The sequence below is a fragment of the Mandrillus leucophaeus genome, unplaced genomic scaffold, assembly GCF_000951045.1.
Source record: "Mandrillus leucophaeus isolate KB7577 unplaced genomic scaffold, Mleu.le_1.0 Scaffold515, whole genome shotgun sequence".
Lineage (NCBI taxonomy): Eukaryota > Metazoa > Chordata > Mammalia > Primates > Cercopithecidae > Mandrillus > Mandrillus leucophaeus.
The window spans coordinates 388,513-412,742 of NW_012105531.1; the positions used below are offsets into that span (position 1 = coordinate 388,513).

Sequence of the window (24,230 nt, forward strand, 5' to 3'; positions counted from 1 at the left end):
ACAGTTTTAATAACTGTTTTAATTACTTGTCTGCTAATTTTAATATATACTGTCTTTTCAACTATATCTTTTTTGTTTCTCGAGTGTTAATCTTGATTGGATTCATGAATGAATCCAGACCTGAATTTCATCTTGCTGAGTGCTCAGTTCTTTGTAGTCCTGTATATTCTGTTGAGCTTAGTTTTCTTATGTAGTTAGGTTATTTGGAAACAGTTTGATCCTTCTAGGTCTTGCTTATAAGATTCGTTAGGTGGGACCAATCATTTATTTAATCCAGGTTTAATTATCCCCCACTACTAAGACACAACCATTCTGAGTCCTCTGCCCAGTGCCCCATGAAACAGTTTGCTTTCCAGTCTTAGTGGTGGGAGTTGGCAGTTCTCTTGGCCTAGTGTGGGCTCCAAGTATTGCTCCCTCTGGTCTATTCAGATGACTCTTTCTCCAGGAGTTTGCTCCCCTGTGAATGCTAATCTACCCTCTGTTGAGTACCTTAGGGAGCACGGCAGTGTTCAGGACTGCAGATCTCTGTGGTAGATTGTCTCTATGTAGTTCTCTCCTCTTGGGTATTCTGTTCCACAAACACTAGCCTCCGTGGACTCTCCAGACTCCCAGCTCCCTCTCTTTCACTAGAGTTCACCAGGCTCTGCCCGGACTCTCCCTCCCTATGCCATGGCCCAAGAAGGAGAGTCCTTTTTATCTTAATGTTCAGTATATTCAACACTATTGTCTCACATATTTTGTCTGAGGTTTTTTTTGTTTTTTTTTTTTTTTTTTTTTTTTTTTTTTGTCGTTGTTGTTGTTGTTATTTTAAACAAGAGGGTCTGCCTGAAAAATCTGGTCCCTTTTACTATGTCTAGGCCAGAAGCAGAGTTCTCATGAATCCCAAAATTATCACTTTTAATGAAGAAAATATGCTGATTTGGCATACTTACCAATAAATATGGGTTAAAAACATATAAAAAGTAATGGCTTGGAGGCAGCGTTGTTGGCACTGGGTAGTGAATTTGCTGCTTGAAGCTGATTCTTCCATGGTGGCCTTGAGTGTAACAGATGTTTTGTTGCCTCTAGCTCTGCCAGGAACCCACAGAATATCCTATAATTAGGTAGATGAGATTCTGGAATGACGGAAATCTAGCCACCCAGCTCTTTCACCTTGATGAGGACTGAAACTCCTAAGTATTTAAAAAAGGAATCTTTTCTGTATTTACCAACCACAATTTAAGTCTTTAAGCTACAGATGTCAGTGATCTATTGGCCAAAATTGATAAGAGTTGGCGTATTAGTTTTAAAAATAGTAAATGTCACCATTTTGGAAAGAAGTATATTAAAAGTATTTGTTGAATTATCTCATTCAGTGTATTAAAGTTTCCACATGCTTTGCAATTTTTTGGATAAATGCTGCCTTTCATTCCTCTCCAAGACAGGGCTACTCTTCTGTAGAATATTTATACAAATTCTACCCATTTATTTACTCTGATGATAAACCCAAACGTAGAAGTATGTGCGTACAGAAAGCCTCATCAGAAATTCACCTATATTTTCCTACAGGGCCATAACCAAGAAACACTCTATCAAACAATATGAATATGGTTTAACTCATATAATAATATGGACAGTTATATTTGCAGTCTTTAAAGTTTACAAGATATTTTCTCATAATTTACCTCATTGAATCCTTACAGTAGCTTTAGAAGTATAATATAATCCTTACAGTAGCTTTAGATGTATAAGATAATTTAGAAGTATCATTTGGGACATCATTTTTGTTTAATTATGCCCATAATATAAAATTTCAAAGATATCAGCATATAGAAGCAGGAAGTATTCTTAATTTTATTATCTGAGTCTACATGTATCTGTGTATGATAGTTGATTTATTAGGTTGTTTTTAAGAAATTAATTCAAGGGTTAGGCAAAATTATCTCTCTGTATAAGAAAATTTAACTGTGTATCAGTGCCTGTTATTGAAATATAACATTACTTATAAGCTTTCAGTGGTTAGATATTTTTAGTGTGAATTTTGGGATTTTTTAAATTTTTTTAAGTTAAGGTGATTGAAGAAAAAAAAATGTAATTGAACTTGGTGAACTGAAGGTTTTATTGCATTCCTTTAAAAGCCCCACTTGGTAAAAACGTATCTTAAAAAGATTTATTGGTGTTAAGCCTTTCCACCCTCCACTTCCACATAAAGTGAAATAAGTGGTTACCTGCAAGTTCACATAGTTTGTATCTTCAAAAGTGCTATTAATTGGTGATAAGAGTGCACATTGGTGTAACTGTAACCACCTTAAAATCAGTTGGGCATTATCTATTAAAGTTAAATATATGCATTATTATGACTCCACTATTTCACTCCTAAGTGTACCCAGAAAACAATTCAATATACTTGTTTATCAAGAGATATGTACATGCATGTTCCCTGATGCTTTTATTTCCACCACCACCATAAATGCCATTAACCATAGAAAGAAAAAAACATATGGTACATTTTATGGTAAAATACTCTACAGCAGTTTCTCTACTCTGTAGTGAAAATGAACTCACTGCAGTCACCTGCAACATTTTGAAAGATGCCACAAACAGAAGATCACATATGGAATTTTTTTTTTTTTTTACAATAAGGTTTAAATATAGGCAAAAATAAACTGTTTGGGAATACATATTTAGGTGACGAAATTATAAACTATACAAAGAGCGAGTCTGCAACTCTCATTACAAGCAGGAGATCTGTCACCTTTGCGTGGGTGGAGGGGAGGTTTTGAATGAAAGTGGCACATGAAGGCTTTGGACTGCTGGCAGGATTCTGGTGTTTGACCTTGGTGGTTGTTATGTGGGTTGTCTCTTTACAATAATTCTTGTAACTTTACTGTTTTGTGTCCTTTTCAGTATATATGCTATTTTTCAAATATTTTTACATAAGGTGAATTGTGACCCAGAAAACAAAAATGACAAAATTTTAATTCTACGGGTATGAAATATATCAATGCGCTCTAGAAAGGAAATTGTGTAACAAATGTAACTCCTTTCACCTGAGTGTAAAGTTAAAAGATATATATAAAAGACTGTAAGAGGCAAGGAAATTCATTTTTACATAAGCAAGTGGTTGTGGATTTCAGGAATAAAGAGGGAACAAATGCCCATTAAACCCAAGCCACTTAGGATTTTGAGGAAATTACTAAGATGAATAAAGGGATTGGGGAAAAGTGTATTCCAAACTAACATTTTAGGACTGGAGTCTTTAATCTAGAGGAGAAATGCCAATATTAGGTTATTATCAACATTTTGAGAACAAAGACTATGTATTATCCTATATCTGTCCTTCTTAGCACATAAAATAATACCTTGAAGGCTGGTAAGAAGTGGTGGTGAAGTGGGAGTACTAATATTCCCTAGTGATGGTGAAACATACGGGTGAATAGCATAGATTCTGGAGACAGATTAAATTATCTGGGCTTTAATCTCACTTTGGCCACCTGTGTGACTCTGGGCAACTTATTTACACTTTCAATCTATTAATTTCCTCATCTGTAAAACAGGCATAATAATAATAGCAATTAGCTTGTAGAGTGTGTTAACACATATAAAAGGCTTAGAACAGTGTTTTGTATGTAATAAGTAATCTACAAGTGGAAGGATATGCTAATTGTTATCCATTAACTGCCATCCTGAAGTGCTGTTTGGCTATACTTGTATTTTTAAACCTTATGTAGAGGTAAACTGTAAAATTATAAACAGAATGCAAGCAACAAATTTTAATTTCAGCAAAAGCCTAAGGAAGATTCTTTGTCCATTATGATTTTCCACTGTAGGTAGTTTTTGTTGGGGTCTGCTGAATATACAAAATGTAAAGCATGATCATATGCTGAAAATTAAAATGTTCATAGAAAAGGGAAGACAAGGCCGGGCGCGGTGGCTCAAGCCTGTAATCCCAGCACTTTGGGAGGCCGAGACGGGCGGATCACGAGGTCAGGAGATCGAGACCATCCTGGCTAACACGATGAAACCCCGTCTCTACTAAAAAATACAAAAAACTAGCCAGGCGAGGTGGCGGGCGCCTGTAGTCCCAGCTACTCGGGAGGCTGAGGCAGGAGAATGGCGTGAACCCGGGAGACGGAGCTTGCAGTGAGCCGAGATCCGGCCACTGCACTCCAGCCCGGGCGACAGAGCCAGACTCCGTCTCAAAAAAAAAAAAAAAAAAAGAAAGAAAGAAAAGGGAAGACAAAATATGGAGAAATCACATCTAATTGACAATTCGAGTAGGGTTTCTAGATAAAAGGTGCCCAGGTAAATTTGAGTTTCAGATAAAAAAAAGATTTTCTTACAAATATGTCTCAAATATTTGCATGGACACTCTGTGTTTTTCTTTGCCAAATCTGGCAACCGTAAATATTAGGAAGCCTATATACATTTCGAACCAAGCTAAGTGTTTAAACATACCAAACATGGTTATAGCCATCCTACTACCTAGTCTGAGTAATATGGACTCAACATAAATATCCCTTCTCACTTTTTGAATTATTTTTCCAAAATGATACCAATAATGAAATTTTAGAGAATGTGAATGAGCTTCTAAAATACAGATCTATTCAATCCCATGTCCCCTTCCACCCTTCTTGAGGTCTCTATTAACTCTCCAGTATCCAAAGACTAAAGTTCAAACTCCTTAACTTGATTGATATGGCCATAAAAATCTGGTCCCAGACTACATAGTCGCCATTATGCGGAGTTTCCCCCACACAGTCCCTGTGCATGCTTCAAAAATTCAGAGTGCTCAGCTGTCTCTGAAAACATGTTCTTTTGTATTTCTTCCTAATTTAATACAGCTATAAAAATTCCTGCTCATTCTTTAAGCACCAAATATATTACCTCCTGCAAGCAATCTTCCATATCTCCTTTAGGCAAAACTACTGCTTTTTCTATAATCTTAGTATATTTTGTAGATAATGCTCTAAAGCACATATTTCACCATATTATAATTGTCTGTCTCCTGTGTAGAAGAATAGAAAATGAGCGATATCTTAGAACAGGAGCTGTTTCTATTTACTGATATATCCAGTTATGCATTTTAATGCCTGATTCGTGGAAAGTGCTCCTCAGAATTCTAATGAATGAATTAGTGAACAAATGGTTAAAGGCAAGCTATGTGAATCATAGCTGTGTTTCCCGTACAAATCCTAGCTCATCTAGCCAGTTTGGGATTTCTGATAACTCACTATAGGAAAAACTTCAAAATGGTCTGTCATTAAGATTGATTGCTAAAACCAGAGAGAACTAATTTGACATGCAGCTGAAAGAATAGAGTAGTTAATTTTAGATAAAGCATCAAAATATGCAATTGTATAAATAATAAAAATAAGGTGGCTCGCGCCTGTGATCCCAGTACTTTGGGAGGCCGAGGCAGGTGGATCACGAAGTCAGGAGATCCAGACCATCCTGGCTAACACGGTGAAACCCCGTCTCTACTAAAAATACAAAAAAATTAGCCGGGCGTGGTGGTGGGCACCTGTAGTCTCAGCTACTCAGGAGGCTGAGGCAGGAGAGTGGCTTGAATCCGGGAGGCGGAGCTTGCAGTGAGCCGAGATCGTGCCACTGCACTCCAGCCTGGGCGACAGAAGGAGACTCTGTCTCAAAAAAAAAAAAAAAAAGGAAACCAGGAAATAAATAGCTTGCATACTTGGAGAAAAGAACTATGGGACAATGAGGAATCACTCTTAGATCTGCAGACTACTGATATCAGGAAAAATGAAATACATATTAATTTAGAAAAATAACTTTATAGAGTCAATTATTTATAATTCCATCTAATTCAAAAGCACTTTTCCCTAGTCAGCTAGACTCCTTCTCTAAAACTCAACATCCCCTAGTCTGACAAACCAATTTAGTTTTGATATTTGGAGTTCCTTTGAGAGACTGTGCATTTTCCTGTTATAACCCTTGTTACCTTACACTGTAACTGATTAATTCCTTGTCTATCTACTGTACTATAAGAGCTTCAGAAATGCTACAGATCGTGACATATTAATTGTTGCATTCTTAGTACCTAGTATAGAACTAAGGATGGATGGATGCATGGAAAACAAGGAAGGAAGGCAGGAAGGAAGGGAGGAAGGGAGGAAGGGAAGGAGGGAGAGAGGGAGGGAAAGAGGGAGGAAGGGAAGGAAGGAAAGGAGGGAGCGTGGGAGGGAGGAAGGGAGGCAAGGAAAGAAGGAAGGGTGAATGGATGGATGTGCTTCGTAAGCAGAGGTTCTGTTCAGTGTTTACAAACACTGGCTACCCTTCGGAGTCACTGGAATGCCTTTAAAAAAAATGTATTGCTCCCTTTGTCTCTCCCAAGACCATTTAAGTCAGAATCTCTAAGTGTAAGACTTGTGCACTGATATGCTTTAAGAGCTCCAACTTTTAAAAGAAGCCTTGCTCTAATTTCATTTTTCCTTAATAGAATCCCATTAGAAATAGGCTGGAGCACTTTACGCAAGCAAGGGACTCACTGTTACAGTATATACATGATGATCCCAAGGTTACTAATATTCCTGGTTCTTTCTTACCAATTAACAAATATTTAGTGCAGGGCAAGCAACTATGCTACATGTCACTGAGGTAACATCCCATGTTATGGTTTGCTTTTTTGTGAAAATGTTTACTGAAAGAAGCATCTGTTCTTATTGGCTTCTGCATACATATATTTATTTATTTATATATATAAAGTCATCAAATATTTGAGTTATACAGACATAACACCCTCTTGATTACCTCTTCCTTAACTTTTCCTCTGTCTCCCCTGGTTTTGGCTTTTATATCTGTTAGAATAGCTGTCTTGTCTTACTGGCCAAATATCTGTATAAATGCAAATAAAACTTTATTGGAATAATTAATATAAACAACCCAAATAATTGGGAAGAGTATTGCCTGGGTACTAGTATCAAAGGTATTTGCATCTAAATAAAGATCTTAAAATAAATACTAGGATGTCAGGATAGAGATGGACAGAGAATATGATCTTTGTTAGAAAGAGGCAATGGATAAATATTTCTTGGATTTGGGGCTTTTGTTTAACTACTGTTGTTGGTAAGTGAAGATTATCAATAAATTATTATAAAAGGTTTGTGTGTGATATGTTCTGACTGAATAATGCTGATTTTAATTAGCTACTTTAAAATGAATTACTAGTAATATAGCAGAAAGCCAGATCAAAAAGGGGTTCAAGAACAGAAGATTTAAATATATAGCAAACTGGTCACAGAAATGACTGAGAAATAAATTATCTAGATAATTCTGATTGTGACATAATTAAGTTCAGCATCAGAGTAGGAGAACTGAATTCTTAGAAATTCATCTTAAAGATAAATTCAATCTTTAAAGAGAAGTTGAAAGACCATAGGCTTTAAATAAGGAAAAATATAAAAGGTCGAACTTTAAAAGGCAATCACTCATGGGAGGTCTGGAGAATATTTAATAGCTAATGGGGAGCCCAGGGAAGATGTGTTGTTAAGGATCAAAAAATAGCAGGCTCTGGAAAAGAAGGTCTTGCTGACTAATTAGCAGTCAATAGCAATATTGCTGGAGGAAAGATAGCGCAAGGGAAAGACATAAAGAAGTTGAGAAATTTTGTCTTCACAGAAGAAAAAAAGTTGAGGGGGCGCCGTCTATCATTGTCTCCTTTTAATATATCCAAAAAGTATGTTCACCCCAAGAACTATGTTCCTTCTTGATGTTTGTGGGGGCCTGAATGTACTTACTTATGAAGAGGAGATAGATTTATGGTTGAAATAGATTGTCTTTGTCTTCACTAGGAGGAGGTTAGATAGATATCTATTCCCAGAAGGATTAGATGTCCTGGTCCAAATGGTGGTCAGTATTCAAAATATCTAAGCCATGTTGGCAAAATAAATGTGGTTACACTACTGGGGACAAATGACATTTTCCTGAGGAGTTCTGAGAGAACTCAAGGATGAGCTACGATAATGATGTCCCAGAAGTGAAAACTGCTACCATTCCTACTCTGCAGGTTGCAAAGGTGAGCCACTTGAAAACAAACTAATTAATTAGTTATTAATTAGTTTTAAAAGTCTCCAGAGGAGGTGGTTCCTGGGAATTAGACTCAAGAATTCTCTATCTCATCTCTGGCCAACTAGCGGAATCTATAAAGAACAATGAGATTACTGAATTTTTAAATATAATTCTCTGAGAAGAAGCCACACCATTTCTGTGACAAGAAATCATGCCCAGACAATGCTTTGTTTTGAAGGCACCAATAAGGAATTAACAATATAATTTCCATGTTAACTCTTTGACAGCCTACCACTCCAAATTCAATTTCATGGGCTTTTGGCTATAATCTGTACAAGAAGAGTTCTGACAAAGATCCAGGACAAAGAAGACCAGGTGTAACTGAGCATTTCTCAGGATGTGGATGTGCATAAGGTGAATTGCCTAAGGGAGGAGTCCTCAACGTGATCTTAATATGTATATATACATATATATGGGTAGTTTGTCAATTACTGGAGAAGGCTTCTCACAGCAAAATCTCCAGAGTGTGCATTTCTGTTAGGAAAAACCCAAGCCAAAGTGGGTAGACTATCAAACACATTTACAAATCTATAATGTGGGTTATGCCTGACACACCGATAAAGAGTCTGAGTTATGTGTGTAAAATCAATGAATCTGTGTAGTTATAAAAGAGGCAAGGAACTGGAAATACTTGTAAAGTGCTTTTTTGGTTCAAAGTAATTTGTGTTTCCTTTCAGAGAAATTCAACTATTTATCTTTTATTATTTTCTGTCCTCCCTCTTCCTTCTTCTCCTTCTTCTTTCTTCTACTTTCTTCTTCCACCAAAAAATCAAAACAAAATATAATATATATATAAACATATATTTTTTATATATATTATAATGTCATATATATTATATATATAACATTTCAGGAAATAAGGGTGAGTCATGAGTTTACATCTGGAAACTCATATGCAGCTCTCATCACTGTGCCTCGGTGACACAAGAAGTTTGGCAGCAAAGTTTTATGTTTTCAGGACTCAGTTGACTGTCTTGATTATAAAGTCATATTTCGAAGTTGTTTTATGAAGCAAGACCTTATAAATGATATTATTATAAATAATGTATAAATCTGACCAAATATGGAAATTTCTATTTCATATGGGGACTACTTTATCAGTTTTTTCTTCGTTAATAAACTGGCATATCCCAGCAGTATATTTGGAATGGATGTGGACTTTTTCTGGGAATGATAATGTCTTGATCTGTGACGAAGATAAATGTATGTAATTTATTGCAAATATGTTTAAGTTTCATTTCATTGCATTATATTCTGTGAACATTTTTATCTAGTCTTTAATTAAACATGATTTATACAAATTGAGGTTGGTTTCCATCTAGATTGTTTGCAGTGTTAATGACAGTGCCAATAGCCTTTGCTGCTGAAAGAACTCCCATATTATACAAATACGTAAATGCTTCTGCGTAATTTGCAACTGTTCTCTAAGCTTGTGTGTTACTGGGCATGTACATATGCAGAAATGTTTTACTAACTTAGCTACTATATTAAAAAATATGCATACCTCAAGATAATGTGTATATTTATGAATTTAGATTTAAGTAGTTTTTGAGTTTTAAAAACATTGAAAAATGCACATTTAAACAATGAAAAGGTCATTCTATCACAAATTGAGTGTGTCTACAAAGCATTTCCACTTCAGCAAATGCCATTCCAATTCTTTCCACTTCATGTTAACCTCTGGGTAAAGGTGTTAACTGTTGATTTTTCAGAATTGGATGTCCTTAATTATAACTTGCTTTGCTGACAGTTTATAGATGGGACCTGATGAGCCTACAAGTGGAAGGTTTAAAGGTTGATTTGTCTCAATTAGATTTACACTCACATATTTTAATTACTACTTATTGTGTAAAGACTTGGAAGATTTAAGGAGGCAAAAAACGGCAGGATCTTTCTATCATTAATAGAATGTATAATAATTCTTGATTGTTCTCACATTGGCTATGAGAACTTCCTTCTATTAACATTACAAATCAGCAAGAGCTGGGTTTGATTTTACTCATGATATATTTCAATCTTAAAATGAGAAAATGCATAGAGTCTCTTACAGGAGACTTAAAATATATGTTGTACCTATTAATATCAAATCTTGTGTGGGTTTCTGTCCCATCTTCCTTTATTCGTTTCTCAAGTCTATCTCACATATGGCTTCACTAGGTTCTTCTAAAGTAGAAGGGTGAAGGAAATACCCTCTCATCCTTCTCATCCTGCTCCAAATGTTCATTGCCAAAAAAATGAAACCCGGTTCCCTCAGCCTGTACTAAGGATGCATCATAATGTGGTCCGTATCTACATTCTCTGATATGGGATTCTAGCACTCTCTTTCATCTTCTCTGCTCAAAATATTTTACTCCTGTACCTAAACACACCATCATATCATTAGCATTCTTCTTCAAAGTTGTGATTCATTCTGGCTCCCAGCTTGGAAACTGACCACCATCTATATCACATCCTTATTAATCTTAATGAAACTTTTTCTTCTTGTCTAAGGTCAAATTACCTTTTGCTTATGTGGGTCCTTCGGACATGACCACTCAGTTTCCTCTCTCTAAGTATATATGAGAATAAATTTTCACATCTAACTTTACAAATTATGGCAATGTTTTCTCTAAGATATGAAGACGTTAACCAGTGACATGTTCTCATCTAAAACAAATTGTAGTAGAGAAGATACAGATAAAGACATACTGGGCATGTTCCAAGGTAGCCAGACATTGTTATTGTCATACACTGAGTTGGCAGCAATAAGTAGCATGGAGATTTTCATGTGGCTTACAAAATTTAATGAAAATGGTTTGCGTGTTAGTCCAATATAAATATAGTTTAATATTAAGACTAAGTGAAATTTTGGTAAGAGCAAGTAGACCTGAGTATTTTATTATATTATTAAAAAGGAAAGAAATGACTTATACTCACCTTCTTTTCTTTCCCCTCCCTCCCTCCTTCCCTCCCTCCCCGCCTCCCTCCCTCCCCCTCATCCATCCTTCATTTTTGTACAGTTTCAGTATCAAATATTTAGGAGTCTATCATACTTTTTTTTCCCCGAGACAGAGTCTAGCTCTGTCGTCCAGGCTGGAGTGCAGTGGCTCAGTCTTGGCTCACTGCAACCTCAGCCTCCTGGGTTCAAGCAATTATCTTGCCTCAGCCTCCTAAGTAGCTGGGATTATAGGCACATGCCACCACTCCCAGATAATTTTTGTATTTTTAGCAGAGACAGGGTTTCACCGTGTTGGTCAGGCTGGTCTCGAACTACTGGCCTTGTGATCAGCCTGCCTTGGCCTTCCAAAGTGCTAGAATGACAGGTGTGAGCCACCGCTCCCAGCCGAGTCTCTCACACTTTACAGCATATAGATCCACCTTTTTAGAGATTAGCAGATTCTGATTTTATCCTATTATTTGAAGTTATGAGGTACTCAAATTATTTTTATTTTTTTCTGAACACAGTCATGAATTATCTCTATTCTTAAGCTGTGATTGTCAACCAGAAACCAAAAGGGCTACTTTTTGAGAGCAAGTTATTACCTAAGGAAATTTAGACCAGGCTTTCTACAGTGAACTTAGAATGAGAGGGTGAACAACTCTGCTTTCTGGAGGGGATACTAATTAGAAGACAAAATGTCAGAAGAAAGGGCAAAATTGAGATTTTCAAATACTTTTTTCCTTGTTTCCCTTTAGAAGTAATTTAATGATCATCTTGCTTTAAGCAACTATAATAACCCAAGATTTCAGAACTACCATTTGATACATTATAGGGTATCAGAAGGCACATTACAAATCTGGAATAAAATTTTTTAAGATTATGCACAGGACTATTTCTATTGTTCTGGTAGAAAGTTTGTCAGGAGACATTTATTGGGCCCCAGTAGTTGTCCAGATTGAGTGTGGTATTTTCAGGAATGCAAGGAACAGGGCAGGATAGGAACTTCGTTTGTGGAGCTCACTTTCTGACAAGGTGAAAGGGGCTAAAGGCACATAGACAGTTTCCAAATCTGTAATACAGTTAAAAACAACAACAACAAACAGTTATGGAAATGAAAGCAGATAGGGAGCTCAACTGGAAAAGCTTATAGGATGAGGAAGAGATGGGGAGTGGTGCGTGCTCTCCAGCTACTGCACTAGCTCCCACAGAATCCAGCATGGTTCTGTGCTAAAAGGGAATGATTTGTGAGTATCTGTGATTGATGTTTGATTGAATTAGTCGTCGTTTCTTTTATGTTCAAAATCATGTTTGTTTTCTCTGTTGTCCAAAATTAGCAAGGGAAGTAGTATAATTTGCTCAATGTTTTATATTTCATGTGATTTTGCATCAGATATAATAGTAGCATATCAAAGGTAAGTCCCGTTAGTCTTCCTAACTTTATAAATCCTTGAATGAGATTAGGAAGTGATCACCATTTACATTTATTATATTTTGCATTTAACAAGCTTTAGCTATTAACTCTAATTTGCTTCTCATCATATTCATCAAAGACGAACTATTTCGAAACTAAAACATCTCTGTCAGTTAGAATTTTAATGAATTAAGATGAAATGAGACAGTGTTAATTGGCAGTTGTTGCTGCAGGGGAGGTTTCTCGATCTTGTAAGTGAAACCAATTCATCTTTCCATCAGGGTTAATTTGTTTGATTTAATTCTAAGGATACACTGAATAGTTCCCCAAACTACTCATATTTATTTTCAGAATGGGAGAGTGGTTTAGTTCTGTTGGCCTTTCATCTGGATTCTGAATTTTATTTGAAATTTATTAAATTTAATGGTTAATAAATTGTTGGTTTTAAGCAGCATTTGTATTAATGACTAAACACACACACATGCCTGCACACACAAAGGAATAGCATTACTAAGGCATTTGTATTTCAAATGTCTAAAACTTTCCAGTATCTAATCATTTTTTACCAATTCTCTTCCTCTGTCCTTTCTGTCTTCCTTAGACATAAATGAATGCGAAGTTGAGCCTTGCAAAAATGGTGGAATATGTACAGATCTTGTTGCCAACTATTCCTGCGAGTGCCCAGGTGAATTTATGGGAAGAAACTGTCAATACAGTAAGTATTCACGTGTGTGTGTGTGTGTGTGTATGCACACACACATATATGTATGCATATACATTTTTATGTACATCATCTACATTTATTTTGAAATTTGGGCCAAAATCAATATTATTTGCTTTCAGAGTGCATAATCCATTGAAATGGTACTTTTCATATTTGTGGTATGTTATTAATGCATACATATTCTCTAGGATGTCTCACTTAGTGCACCATATGCGTAGAAGTGGTATCTTGTGACCTGAAAAGAATGACAACATTGCCTCAGATACTCAAGTTACATGGATCCCATTTTGGTTTATGATTATGTATATGACCAAAATTTCTACCACCAGAGTGACACTTTGGTTCTGAGAGTAAATTCAGGGTGTTGAAACCAGATAGGGCACGCTGGCTCATGCCTGTAATCCCAGCACTTTTAGAGGCCTCAGCGGTAGGAGCCCAGGAGCTCAAGACCATGCTGGGCAACACAGTGAGACCCCATCTCTAAAAAAATGAAATAAAAATAAAATAAGTCAGTTAGCCTCTATTATAAATAAAAGGTAAAAATAAAGGAGGATGCATTTGGGCTGTCCCACACACTAGCAAAAATGTTGCACACTATTTATTTGTCTTATTGGAAGCTGAAGAAAGTAGGGACTTGAAATGATGCATCAAATGACAGAGCAGTTATTTGCCTGAAGTGTTTACAAAGAGGCAGAAGGCACCACTCGCCTAAAAAAAAAAAAAAAAAATGGCTGGGAAAAAGTAGTAATGGGACTAAAGTCAATCGGATGGGGCCTAAGTGGGCCCAAACACATGTTCATAAGAATACCAATGATATAGCCTTATAATTATTGGACAGTTAGGGGAAAGTTCATACTGCTACTGCTTTGATGTGTATTGTATGATCTGAGCACCACAACATCATTACACACATTCAGAATGTAGATGCAGATGAGACTTCAGATAAAGAAACTGAGACTCATGTGATGTTGTTTGCCCAAGCTTTCACAGGTATTTAGTGACAGAAGTAATGCTACAGATTTGTGATTCCCCATCCTCACTCAGTGTATTTTCCTCAAGATTGAGATACCTCTTTAAATAGAGAGGTATAATGTAAATGTGAATACATGACACGTCCATTCTTTATCACAGACACACACACATACCACATAGTTCTTTCTCTTCAGCCACAGTAAGAAATTTATTTCCCATTTTCTTTTTCTTTCTTTCTCTTCAGCCATGGTCTTTATAAAATAAAATAGGAAATATTGTTGAATAATTTGATATATAAATATATATAAATAAAATAATGATATAAAATGGGATACTCATTACTGTAGTCCTGAAAAACTGCACAAAAATAATTAAACTCTGACTATCATAGAGAAATCTTGAATTGGAAAAAAAAAAAAAAAAAAAAAAACTTGCTAAACTTAAAGTAATTGAGGAAGGACATTGAGCCTGAGTTGATGAAGAAAGGTACAGGGCACAGAAGGATGGAAAGGGAAGGCTGAGTAAGTAGGTTGACCATGCAACCAAATAGACCAATAGTCATCCAACCAACTAACCTAGAAACCTTCCCATAAAGCATTTAACTAACCACCCACCAAGTTAACTCAAGCTCAGGTTCAGCTCCTCTTTGGCCTGTCCCAGGCACAGCACTTGCATCCATTTTTGTTTCATGGAACTTGAAGATGGCTGCTCAGTCAACACTGGAAGTTGTGCTAAAGAGCACCTCCAAGATGTCTGTCAGTGAACATCTTATTAATATCATGATGAACAAAAAAACTGATGTCACTGACTATTTCACCTTCATTCAGCAAAAATAGAGAATTGGTACCTGAATAGAGAACCTTCCAGGAAGGAACTTTAGCATAGTTTAAAACAATACCTGGATTACAGCATTTCTAGGAAGGGTAAGGCCACCTCTGACCCATAGGAGGCCTGATTAGGGGAACAATTGTGGGGGAGAAACCTTCCCATTTTCCTAAAGGAAGATTGAATGGGGGACATATCATAAGAACCCTGCCTAGGGATGAGTTCCACTGTGCAGTGAGGAACGAGCCTAAGAAGTGACACCTGAGGGTGTAGATGTCCTAGAAGAGGAGACCTAGAATGTGGAACTCTAGGGCATGGAGGAATTGGGAAACAGGTTGAGTGGATAGGCTGGGGATGAGGGGTTTATGAGACAGACAGTAAGGCTATGAAAGAGGGAGAAATGCCCCTGCCCTGTCATTAGTTTGTGCCTTGTGTCTTCCAACCAGTTTTTCATGTTGTGTTTAATGAAAACTTTTACTTTTCTGTGAATTAGTTTTATATCTATATAATATTTATATTTAAATTCAGGCATCTCTTTGAAGATGCGTGTGATAGTGGTATGCCTCCCTTCAACTATCATATGATCTGACATTCTAGCATTTCCTCTATTCTCTGTGCCCTGACAAGTAGATCAGAAAGAGTCACTTAGGGAGTTCCGTAAAATATTTTCCTATCGGGTGTTTGCTTTTATTTTATTAAATTTTAAAGACATATAACAAATTAAGGTTCTTTATTCTGCCTATTGTCTAGGTTTCTTAGGATATGGCTCTACTTTTTTCTGTAGTCTCTTAGAGCTTTTAGAAAATTTAGAGTAAAAAGGGACATTCTGACACACTGATGATTTATGCACATTGAGAACTTAGAGAATTCACTTACTGTGGGGTATATAGAAGCACATACAGGTTACAGGTGGTACCAGCTCTAAGCTGCTTGAAGGTAAGACCTTGGAAGTTGTTGACAATACATAGACGATAACTCCTGTGCTGGCGTCTACCCTGGAATATGATTGATAACCTTTCTTCTGGACTTTGTATCTTACATGTCCCAGAGGGTGGCCTTTCCCTCATTTTTTACCAGACTTTCAATTTTAAACTGTATATTAAGGTTGCCTTTGCCAATATAATTAAATGAAATATTTTCAAAACTAGTGTCATACCACATTTCAAAAACTCAAATATATTTATTTTAAGTTAAGCAATTAAAAGCAAGATGTTTTTGTTGAGATAGTACCTTAATAAATATTACAAAAATAACTGTGAATTATTTACTATAATGTATGTCTTTAATTAATTTAGCTATTAAGCACTTTTACTTTGTAAGGAACAAATTTATATCTAACTCCATTATGACCTGTTGCAAAATTATGTGGTAAAAATTATTATGCAAATTAATTACCTATTGAACATTTTCAGTAACAATGAAATTATTTCACATTAATAATGAACCTTTTAATACTAGGCAAAAAAGTTTCCTGTACTTTTCAAGTGATTATCTTCTAATTATAGGGGAGTTAAGGCAATAATACATATTTCTGATTTAAATAATTTCAGTTTAGACTTCTAGATGTGATTCATACAACGTGTTTACTTTGGAAGATCTCACTTATTTTTTAGTTTTATTATTTATTTATTACCAGGTTTGGTTAAGTTTTATTATTGTTATATTTTACATGAAATTACGTTTGATATGTGAAAATCATTTAGATGTTCCTGTAGTATCTATCACAGCATTACAGCAATTCTTCTAATTAAAGTCCTAATTTAATTCCCTTCTTCATTTTATTTATTTATTTATTTATTTATTTATTTATTTTGAGATGGAGTCTCTCTCTGTTGCCCAGGCTGGAGTGTAGTGGCACGATCTCAGTTCACTGCCTCCCGAGTTCAAGCGATTCTCCTGCCTCAGCCTCCCAAGTAGCTGGCACTACAGGCACGCACTGCCACGCCTGGCTTTTTTGTATTTTTAATAGAGATGGGGTTTCGCCACTTTGGTCTGGTCTCAAACTCCTGACCTCAAATGATCCACTCACCTCGGCCTTCCAAAGTACTGCAATTACAGGCATGAGCCACCGCGCGCGGCCTCTCGTTCCTTTTAAATGTGATAAACTCAAGTGTTCTGACAGTTACTTCCATAAGCAGCTTGAAAAGAAAATGATGATGAATTGGAATGAGAAAACTGTTCTCATAAGAACAGATAAGTTTTGTCATATAAGTTTAACTGAACATGATGTTTAAACTAGATTAAGTGCAATGAAAATTAATAACACTCTAGTTAACTAATCTAAAAATAACTAGGATTGTTCTCATTTATTAGACTATATGGCCCACAATACCTGTATACATTTCCCTCCTGGGTGTTTAAATATGACATTATTATATTTCAGGAATGGCACTCAAATTCGTTTTTGTCACTGGCACTACTTTGGGAAAGTAAGATAGTTTTCAAGGGAGCTCTTATAATGCAACATCCACAAACAATTATGACAAACAAACAAAGACTTGGGTGATCTCAGAGGTTTTTACTAAAAATTAAAACTAAAATCTTCTAGTAAGGACTAAGTGATGTTTCCAAATATCATAATTACCCAGTTTTTGCAAATTTAATAAAATAATCTAGATAATTATATACTCATTGAAGAATTCTGTGATATTATAAGGATATTAAAATAATACCTATGAATATATTTTGAAAGTGGTAAATTAATATTTTCTTAGCTTCATTATTTGAGCAGCTTTAACTCTTTTAGCCATCATATAAATTAACTAGTATTTCCAAGCACATAAACATAGACAACATATACTCTGTGTGTGTGTATATATATAATATATATAAATAAAAAATATAGTTTATATATATATATAATTATATGTATTGTTTTTTCTTTTTTTTTAAGACAGAGTCTCATTCTGTCTCCCAGGTGGCTAGAGTGCAGTGGCGCAATCTCGGCTCGCTGCAACCTCCACCTCCCAGGTTCAAGCAATTCTCTTGCCTCAGCCTCCCAAGTAGCTGGGATTACAGGTGCCTGCCACCATGCCCAGCTAATTTTTTTGTATTTTTGGTAGAGATGGGGTTCCACCACATTGGCCAGGCTGGTCTCAAACTCTGGACCTCAGGAGATCTGCCCTCCTTAACTTCCCAAAGTGCTGGGATTACAAGTGTAAGCCACGATGCCCGGCCCCTATATTCTTTATTTTGATATCAATATGTACCACCAAGTATATTTGTTTAAGTACAGACTTATTCACTGAAAATTTCTAACACATTGTATAGATAAATACATGATGAGATTTGTATTTTTAAGCTCAGTATTTAATTATTGCTTTTTAAAAGACAAATTTGTAAATAATAACAGGCAAATCGTTTTTGTTTACTAAACTATATCTTTTCAACGATTCATATATGTTGACTTTACTATGTGTCAATCACCTTCCTAAGTACTTTAAATATTGATTTTTTAATCCTCTCAGCACTTTTTGTAGTAGGTACTCTTTATTACTGATTCCATTTTACAGAGCAGACTGAGCTATTGAGTAAGTAAATAATTTGCATAAGTTGACCTGGCTAGTAAACTTCAGAACCTGGCCTTAATCCCAGGCATTGTGGTTGCAGGGCCTGCAGCCCTAAGCGTGATATGTTCCTGTCTCTTGTAGGGTAAAGGGATGCTGTTATTAAATGCTACACATTAAAAACACTTACACTTGATGAGTGGCCTTGGCAGGTGACAACAGCGTAAGAGGAAAGAGTGCAGGCTTTGCATTCAAATAGAACTGGAAGTTTAAATATTTTCTGTTTGTAACTATATGTCCTGACAAGTACATTGCCCCTTCTGAACCTCAGATTTTTTATCTGCAAATGGAATTGATACTATCTTTTGATGTATATATATTGATGGGCAGATTAAAATTCATAGCATATGTAAAATACCTAATAAAACACCTAGGTCAATAAATGTTATAAATAAGGAAATAACTGCATAAATGTATACACATAGGATTTTTTTTAGTTATTTGAAAAAATAATACCTGTGTATCTCACCTTTTCTTTTGTCATAATGTTGTGTGATTTTAAGTTTTATTATTTATGCAAACAACTTGTCCTTCATTAGTAAATTAGTGTATATCCTTGAGAACAAGCAGTGTAGATGTTAGGTATAATGCCTGCATACCATGTTTTACAGATACATAAATTTAAGAATTTCTGTGGCATTAATATAAGTTTAAATACATATTCTTTACCCAAAATCATTAGAGGAGATAGTTGCTGTGTTTTTTTATAAAAGGCTATCATAACATATGAACCACAAACACCCAATTTGATTTATCTCTTTGTATGTTTGCAATTATTGTAAGATGTCACTGTTATTTGATCAGGTATCTTAGTGAATGACAAGCAAATGAATGTTTGCAGTAATTTTAGTGAATGACAAGAGGAGAATGAATAATTCCAGTATTTTCTAAAAAAGTGGTCAGAGATTATAGTTTTATATTATATAACACGAAAATCCTACTCTTTCCTATCCAGATGTGACAAGACAAAAGGAAAACATAGAGAAATTCTGAAGTAAATTATTTTTTTAGAAGGGTCTATAAGGAAGTGAAAATTAGAATGAAAGCACACGTAAGTTTTATGAGAAAACTGCCTAAGTCTGATGTTACAATATAGTGAATGTATTCAATTATATGATGAAATAAACTAGCCACAAATATTTACTGAGCTTTTCTTAGCATAACTGTGTATAAGGTTATAAGAACATACATGAATAAACTCATTCATTCAACAAATTGTATCACCCTCTAAAGCCAGGATAACAATGGTAATTGAAATGAATTTGGTTTCTACTCTCATAGCATATACAGAATAATGACAGAGAAAAAAAGAAGTATGTATTATTTAATGATAAGACATGGTAAATGCCATGAGGGCAAAAAAGAGGGAGCCTATGACAGGGAAGCCTTTTCTGTTTGGGGGATTTAGGAAAGTGACATTTAAGCTAAGACCTTAAGAATGTGTAGTATGTACTCAAATAGAAAGAGGAGGGGGTGGTGGAGATGAGAATTTTATAAAGAGAATGATAAATAAACAGATCCTTTGAGAATCCTCAGGAATAAACAGATCCTTTGTTTATCCTCAGGAATAAACAGATCCTTTGTTTATCCTCAAGAATAAACAGATCCTTTGTCTTTAAGAATCTTAATATTTAGTGGATGAGTTAAGAGTGTTATTTAACCAACATGTGATAGCACCTTTAGTATATCTTATCTTTTAGGCCTTAACAGTAGAGTCATGAAATTTCAATTGGGGTTGTGATCTATCCATGCTAAACCATGTTTATATACTAAAAATTCATCTTATAAATATGTTTTTGTGCAACCATGAGGGATTTTTGAAACATCAGAATATATTTTAACTTGTAAATGTAACAAGAAATCAAAGAGAAACTAAGAAAAATAAATATTTAATTTTAATCTTATAGTATTTCATATAACAAATATCTACTCTGTTGTAGAAATTTGAACAGGGTACTTTGGTAATGATTTTTGTCTTTGAAAGCATTGGCTAATTTAACTTAAGATTGTTCTACTTTGCTTGAAATACATAAAATAAAAATTAATCCAAAACTCCAGTGGGACAGGAGAAGGACAGTTTGCCTCAGGCTGGTACCTTTTGTGAACATTAAAAATAAATAAATAAAGGAGTTGACTATGGGTAAATCTGAGAGGCATAACATTTAAAATCTACCTATAAACATATGGGATACATTTACAAATAACTGGTACCATATATACTTGAATACATACAATTATTTTAACTTAATTTCTCACTTCTTTTAAAACATGTTTTTGTGAGTTAAAAAGAAAATCCAGAACACTGCAAGTATATCAATAAAGAAAGAAATGATTTCAATGTTATTGCAGGATGAAGTTTTTGAAACAATAAACACAAAAAAATTGACTCAATAACGAAAGCAAATTGGATTTTTTGTGTCTGACATGGAAGTTCTGTCTTCAGTCAGGTGCCTCTGGGTATATTTTCCAAATGTTACACAACAGTTTTGTACAGAATTATCACACTTTGAAGGTTCACCTACTGTACCTTAAAGCGATAATGTAGTAAAGAAAAGACAAACAAGTATCTGCAAAATGCTCAAATAGACCATGTAGGACTTGTTAAATACTTCCAACAAATTGAATCATATTCTCATTACCTGGCAGTTTTGTATTTAATTGCAAATAATTACTGAAACATTCAGTAAGACCTTTTTGTTTTCAAATTATTTCAACATTCCCCTTATGTGCTGAACTGTATATGTCCAGGGATTATAATTTAGTTTTGTATTTATTCTCCAGGCTAAAACTTACTCTTATATTTTCCAGTTCAAAGACAAAGAAAGATGAAGTACTCAGACATCAAGAGAGTTCGAGAACAGCATAACTTGATTTAGTTCTCATAAAATTTAGAACTGTAGTGGATGATTGAAACATATTGCATTTTTCTCAAACTGAAAATATCACTCTTTTCAGCTATCACTCCACCCCTCACCCTTACAAAAAGAGCAGAGGGAGAACCCAAATAAAATATATACAAAACAAAAAACCTCTCTGTTAGGAAACTACCAGTAAAGAAGTCATCCTGGGACTAGAAAGTTGGAACATTGCTAAAATGTAATTTGTGGGCCAGACAATATCTTCTACATGTTAATGCAGCATTCTTGGGTACTTAGGTGAAATTTGGGGCCTGACTGTCAGAGTGAGGCTCAATTGGTTATTTAACAACAGGGAAATTATAGCACAAACCACCGGGATTTCCACTTTTATCACACTGCTAAACAGCAGAGATAAACTTTCTCAGAAGAGAAGAAAGAATATAAATGGTTCCTGATCTTTCACCAAATGTGCACAATTTTTCAAATGATGGCATGATTTCCTGAGCTCTCAAGGGTTTCAAATGGTTGCAATAAAACTTGACTGGCAACTATGGAGCTGAGTTTGGCAGTGACAGCAACAACTAGTGTGGCCCTAGCCGCAGTTTTCAACTGAATCAGCACCCTTGGAAGTGATGGTTTCCAGCAGCATGTAAGACATAAAGCCAAATACATGTTTTGAGTTCCCATCTTCAAAGCAATCTTCTTCAACTGAAGAATGAGGGCACAGCAACCTTTTGCACTGCTTAGGCATATGGAATTTTAGGTGCAATTGGGATATCCTGATAAGATAGTACAGCTAGTTATCAAAAATGCAGATCGTAGTTAAGGGAAGGATTGTTAACAAAGATTCAGATTTATGGGTCAGATGAGAATGATAAAGTGATAAGATTAGATAGCATTGCAAAGGGAGAAAGTAAGAGAGTAAAAAGTATAAATGGCTAAGGAGAAAAATTTAAATCAGGTAAAATAAGTTCTATTTGCAAAGGTACAAAAAAATAAAATAAAAGGATAATCCAAGAAACAGAAGAGGAATACAGACTTAGAGCAAGGAAAAGAGTGTTTCCATAATAGAAACTGGTCAAGAAAATATAGGCCTAAGAAAAGATACTTTTAATGTGGAGGCTAAAACCATTAATGGCCCTTACATAATTGTGTGGGTGTACAGAAGAATGCCAGATTGCAAGTGTTCCAGAATGAGCAGGTGCTGAGTAGAAAATAATAGCCACAGGCTGCTCCTCCCAGGTTATGGTGAACTCTACTTTAAGCATATCTTAAACCCCAGAGAACCATTAAGGTGACTAAAGACCTAAAAATAAATCTCATAATAGTTACCTTAATAGCTTTATCTGGTCAATAACACACGTTCTTTTTAGAGCTCCAAAGGGAATGGAAACATAAAGTATCCAACTTAAAAATAAATTGAACTTGAGGAATATGGTTCTATAAAAAGAAGGAGAGCCAGAGCAAAGTCAGTAAATCCAATACTAAAATTCAAGGAAAACAGGAGCAGGGACAGAAAATAAACTATTCTGACAAGAAAAATGGATAGAACTATAGTTATATAAGGAAGCCTATAAATACTCAGCACTATTATCTAACTACGAAACACTGAAAAATTGAAACCGCAGCTCTTAGCTCTGAAAAATCCAGAGATATTTGTGGTGGTTTGGTGAAAAGAAAATCCGCTTTATATTTTCTCTGGTACACTTGGGCAGACACAAAAGTTTGTAAACATCCCTGAAATGACAATTTGGTATATAAATGTTGCCTCATACTCATTTAACAGTAACTTAATAATGCTATTTCCTTTTCCAATAGAATTATTTCTGGATTCTACCACTGTTAATAGTTTTCAGAACCTTAGCACTTTCCTACAAGGATTAATATAAGGGCATTCTCAGTCCCACTCTGTAAGTGCTTAATGCAAGGTTATTAACCCTAGGTAAGGACCACAAAGGATAGGTAGACAGAAGTGTCCTTTGATGAGAAAACAAAAATCATCTGTTTATTTGTATTAATGGATGACTGAAATTTAAAATTTTCATCAATTACAAATATAGGCAACAACCAATCATAGTGTTAGCAGTACCTATGATTTTTGTCACTAATAGAAATCACAGATATTTTCATTTCACATAATACGTCACAAATGTAAAATATCACTGACATTTTTCACTAATATGAAACTATAGATCTGCTACTACTTATTTAATGTATTAATAGATCAGCATATACACTGATAAGTCACATATTTTTAAATATTTTGATGATTGCCTTCAATTTCTTTGTATTTCATTTTATGTTTGAAGGCATTATTCTGAGAAGGGTCTTTAGGCTTCACCAGACTGACAAAAAGGTCCATACTGTAAAAAAGGTTTAGAAACCTGAGTTAATGGTTTATCTGTTTCAAAAGACATTTTCTACCAAAATAATGTGGGTGAAGCTTTTGGAGATAAAAGCTGTCAATGAGTCATTTTCATTGAATGTCCAGTCCTGGCCTTTCTGCTGAATTTTGTTCTCTAGCTCCATGATAAAAACATGTAAGTCAAATAGCATATGATGAAATTGTAAGCAATATTTTTGTCATTGTATTCACAGAGGTCTTACTAGCAGGGTTGAACTTTTATTGAATTCATTCCTGCTTCTCCTTAACTGTGCAGATTTAGACACTTAGTAACCTAGAGAGAGATGATGTATTCTAAATTACCTGCCCTGTGGACACTAACCCACATTTAAAAGACAAAGGGAAAGAGGTAAACTAAAGAGCAACCACCACCTCTTCACCCCCACATCCTCTTCTCCATCACCTGCTGCTCAGGGGCTGCTATCTGAAATTGAGCATATTCAACTGAACCTTTTCAGTCTCCTTAAAACTGATTAGTATCCA

General features: G+C 35.2%; 1 protein-coding gene across 2 annotated transcripts in view; it reads left to right on the forward strand.

Moving 5' to 3' along the window:
- Positions 1-24,230, forward strand: part of EDIL3 (EGF-like repeats and discoidin I-like domains 3) — a 481,624-nt gene that overhangs the window by 263,604 nt on the left and 193,790 nt on the right. For both annotated transcript variants that reach the window (XM_011996455.1, XM_011996456.1), the window contains one exon: positions 13,000-13,113. In XM_011996455.1, the coding sequence (XP_011851845.1) occupies positions 13,000-13,113 (114 nt within the window). The remainder of the gene's footprint in view (positions 1-12,999; positions 13,114-24,230) is intronic.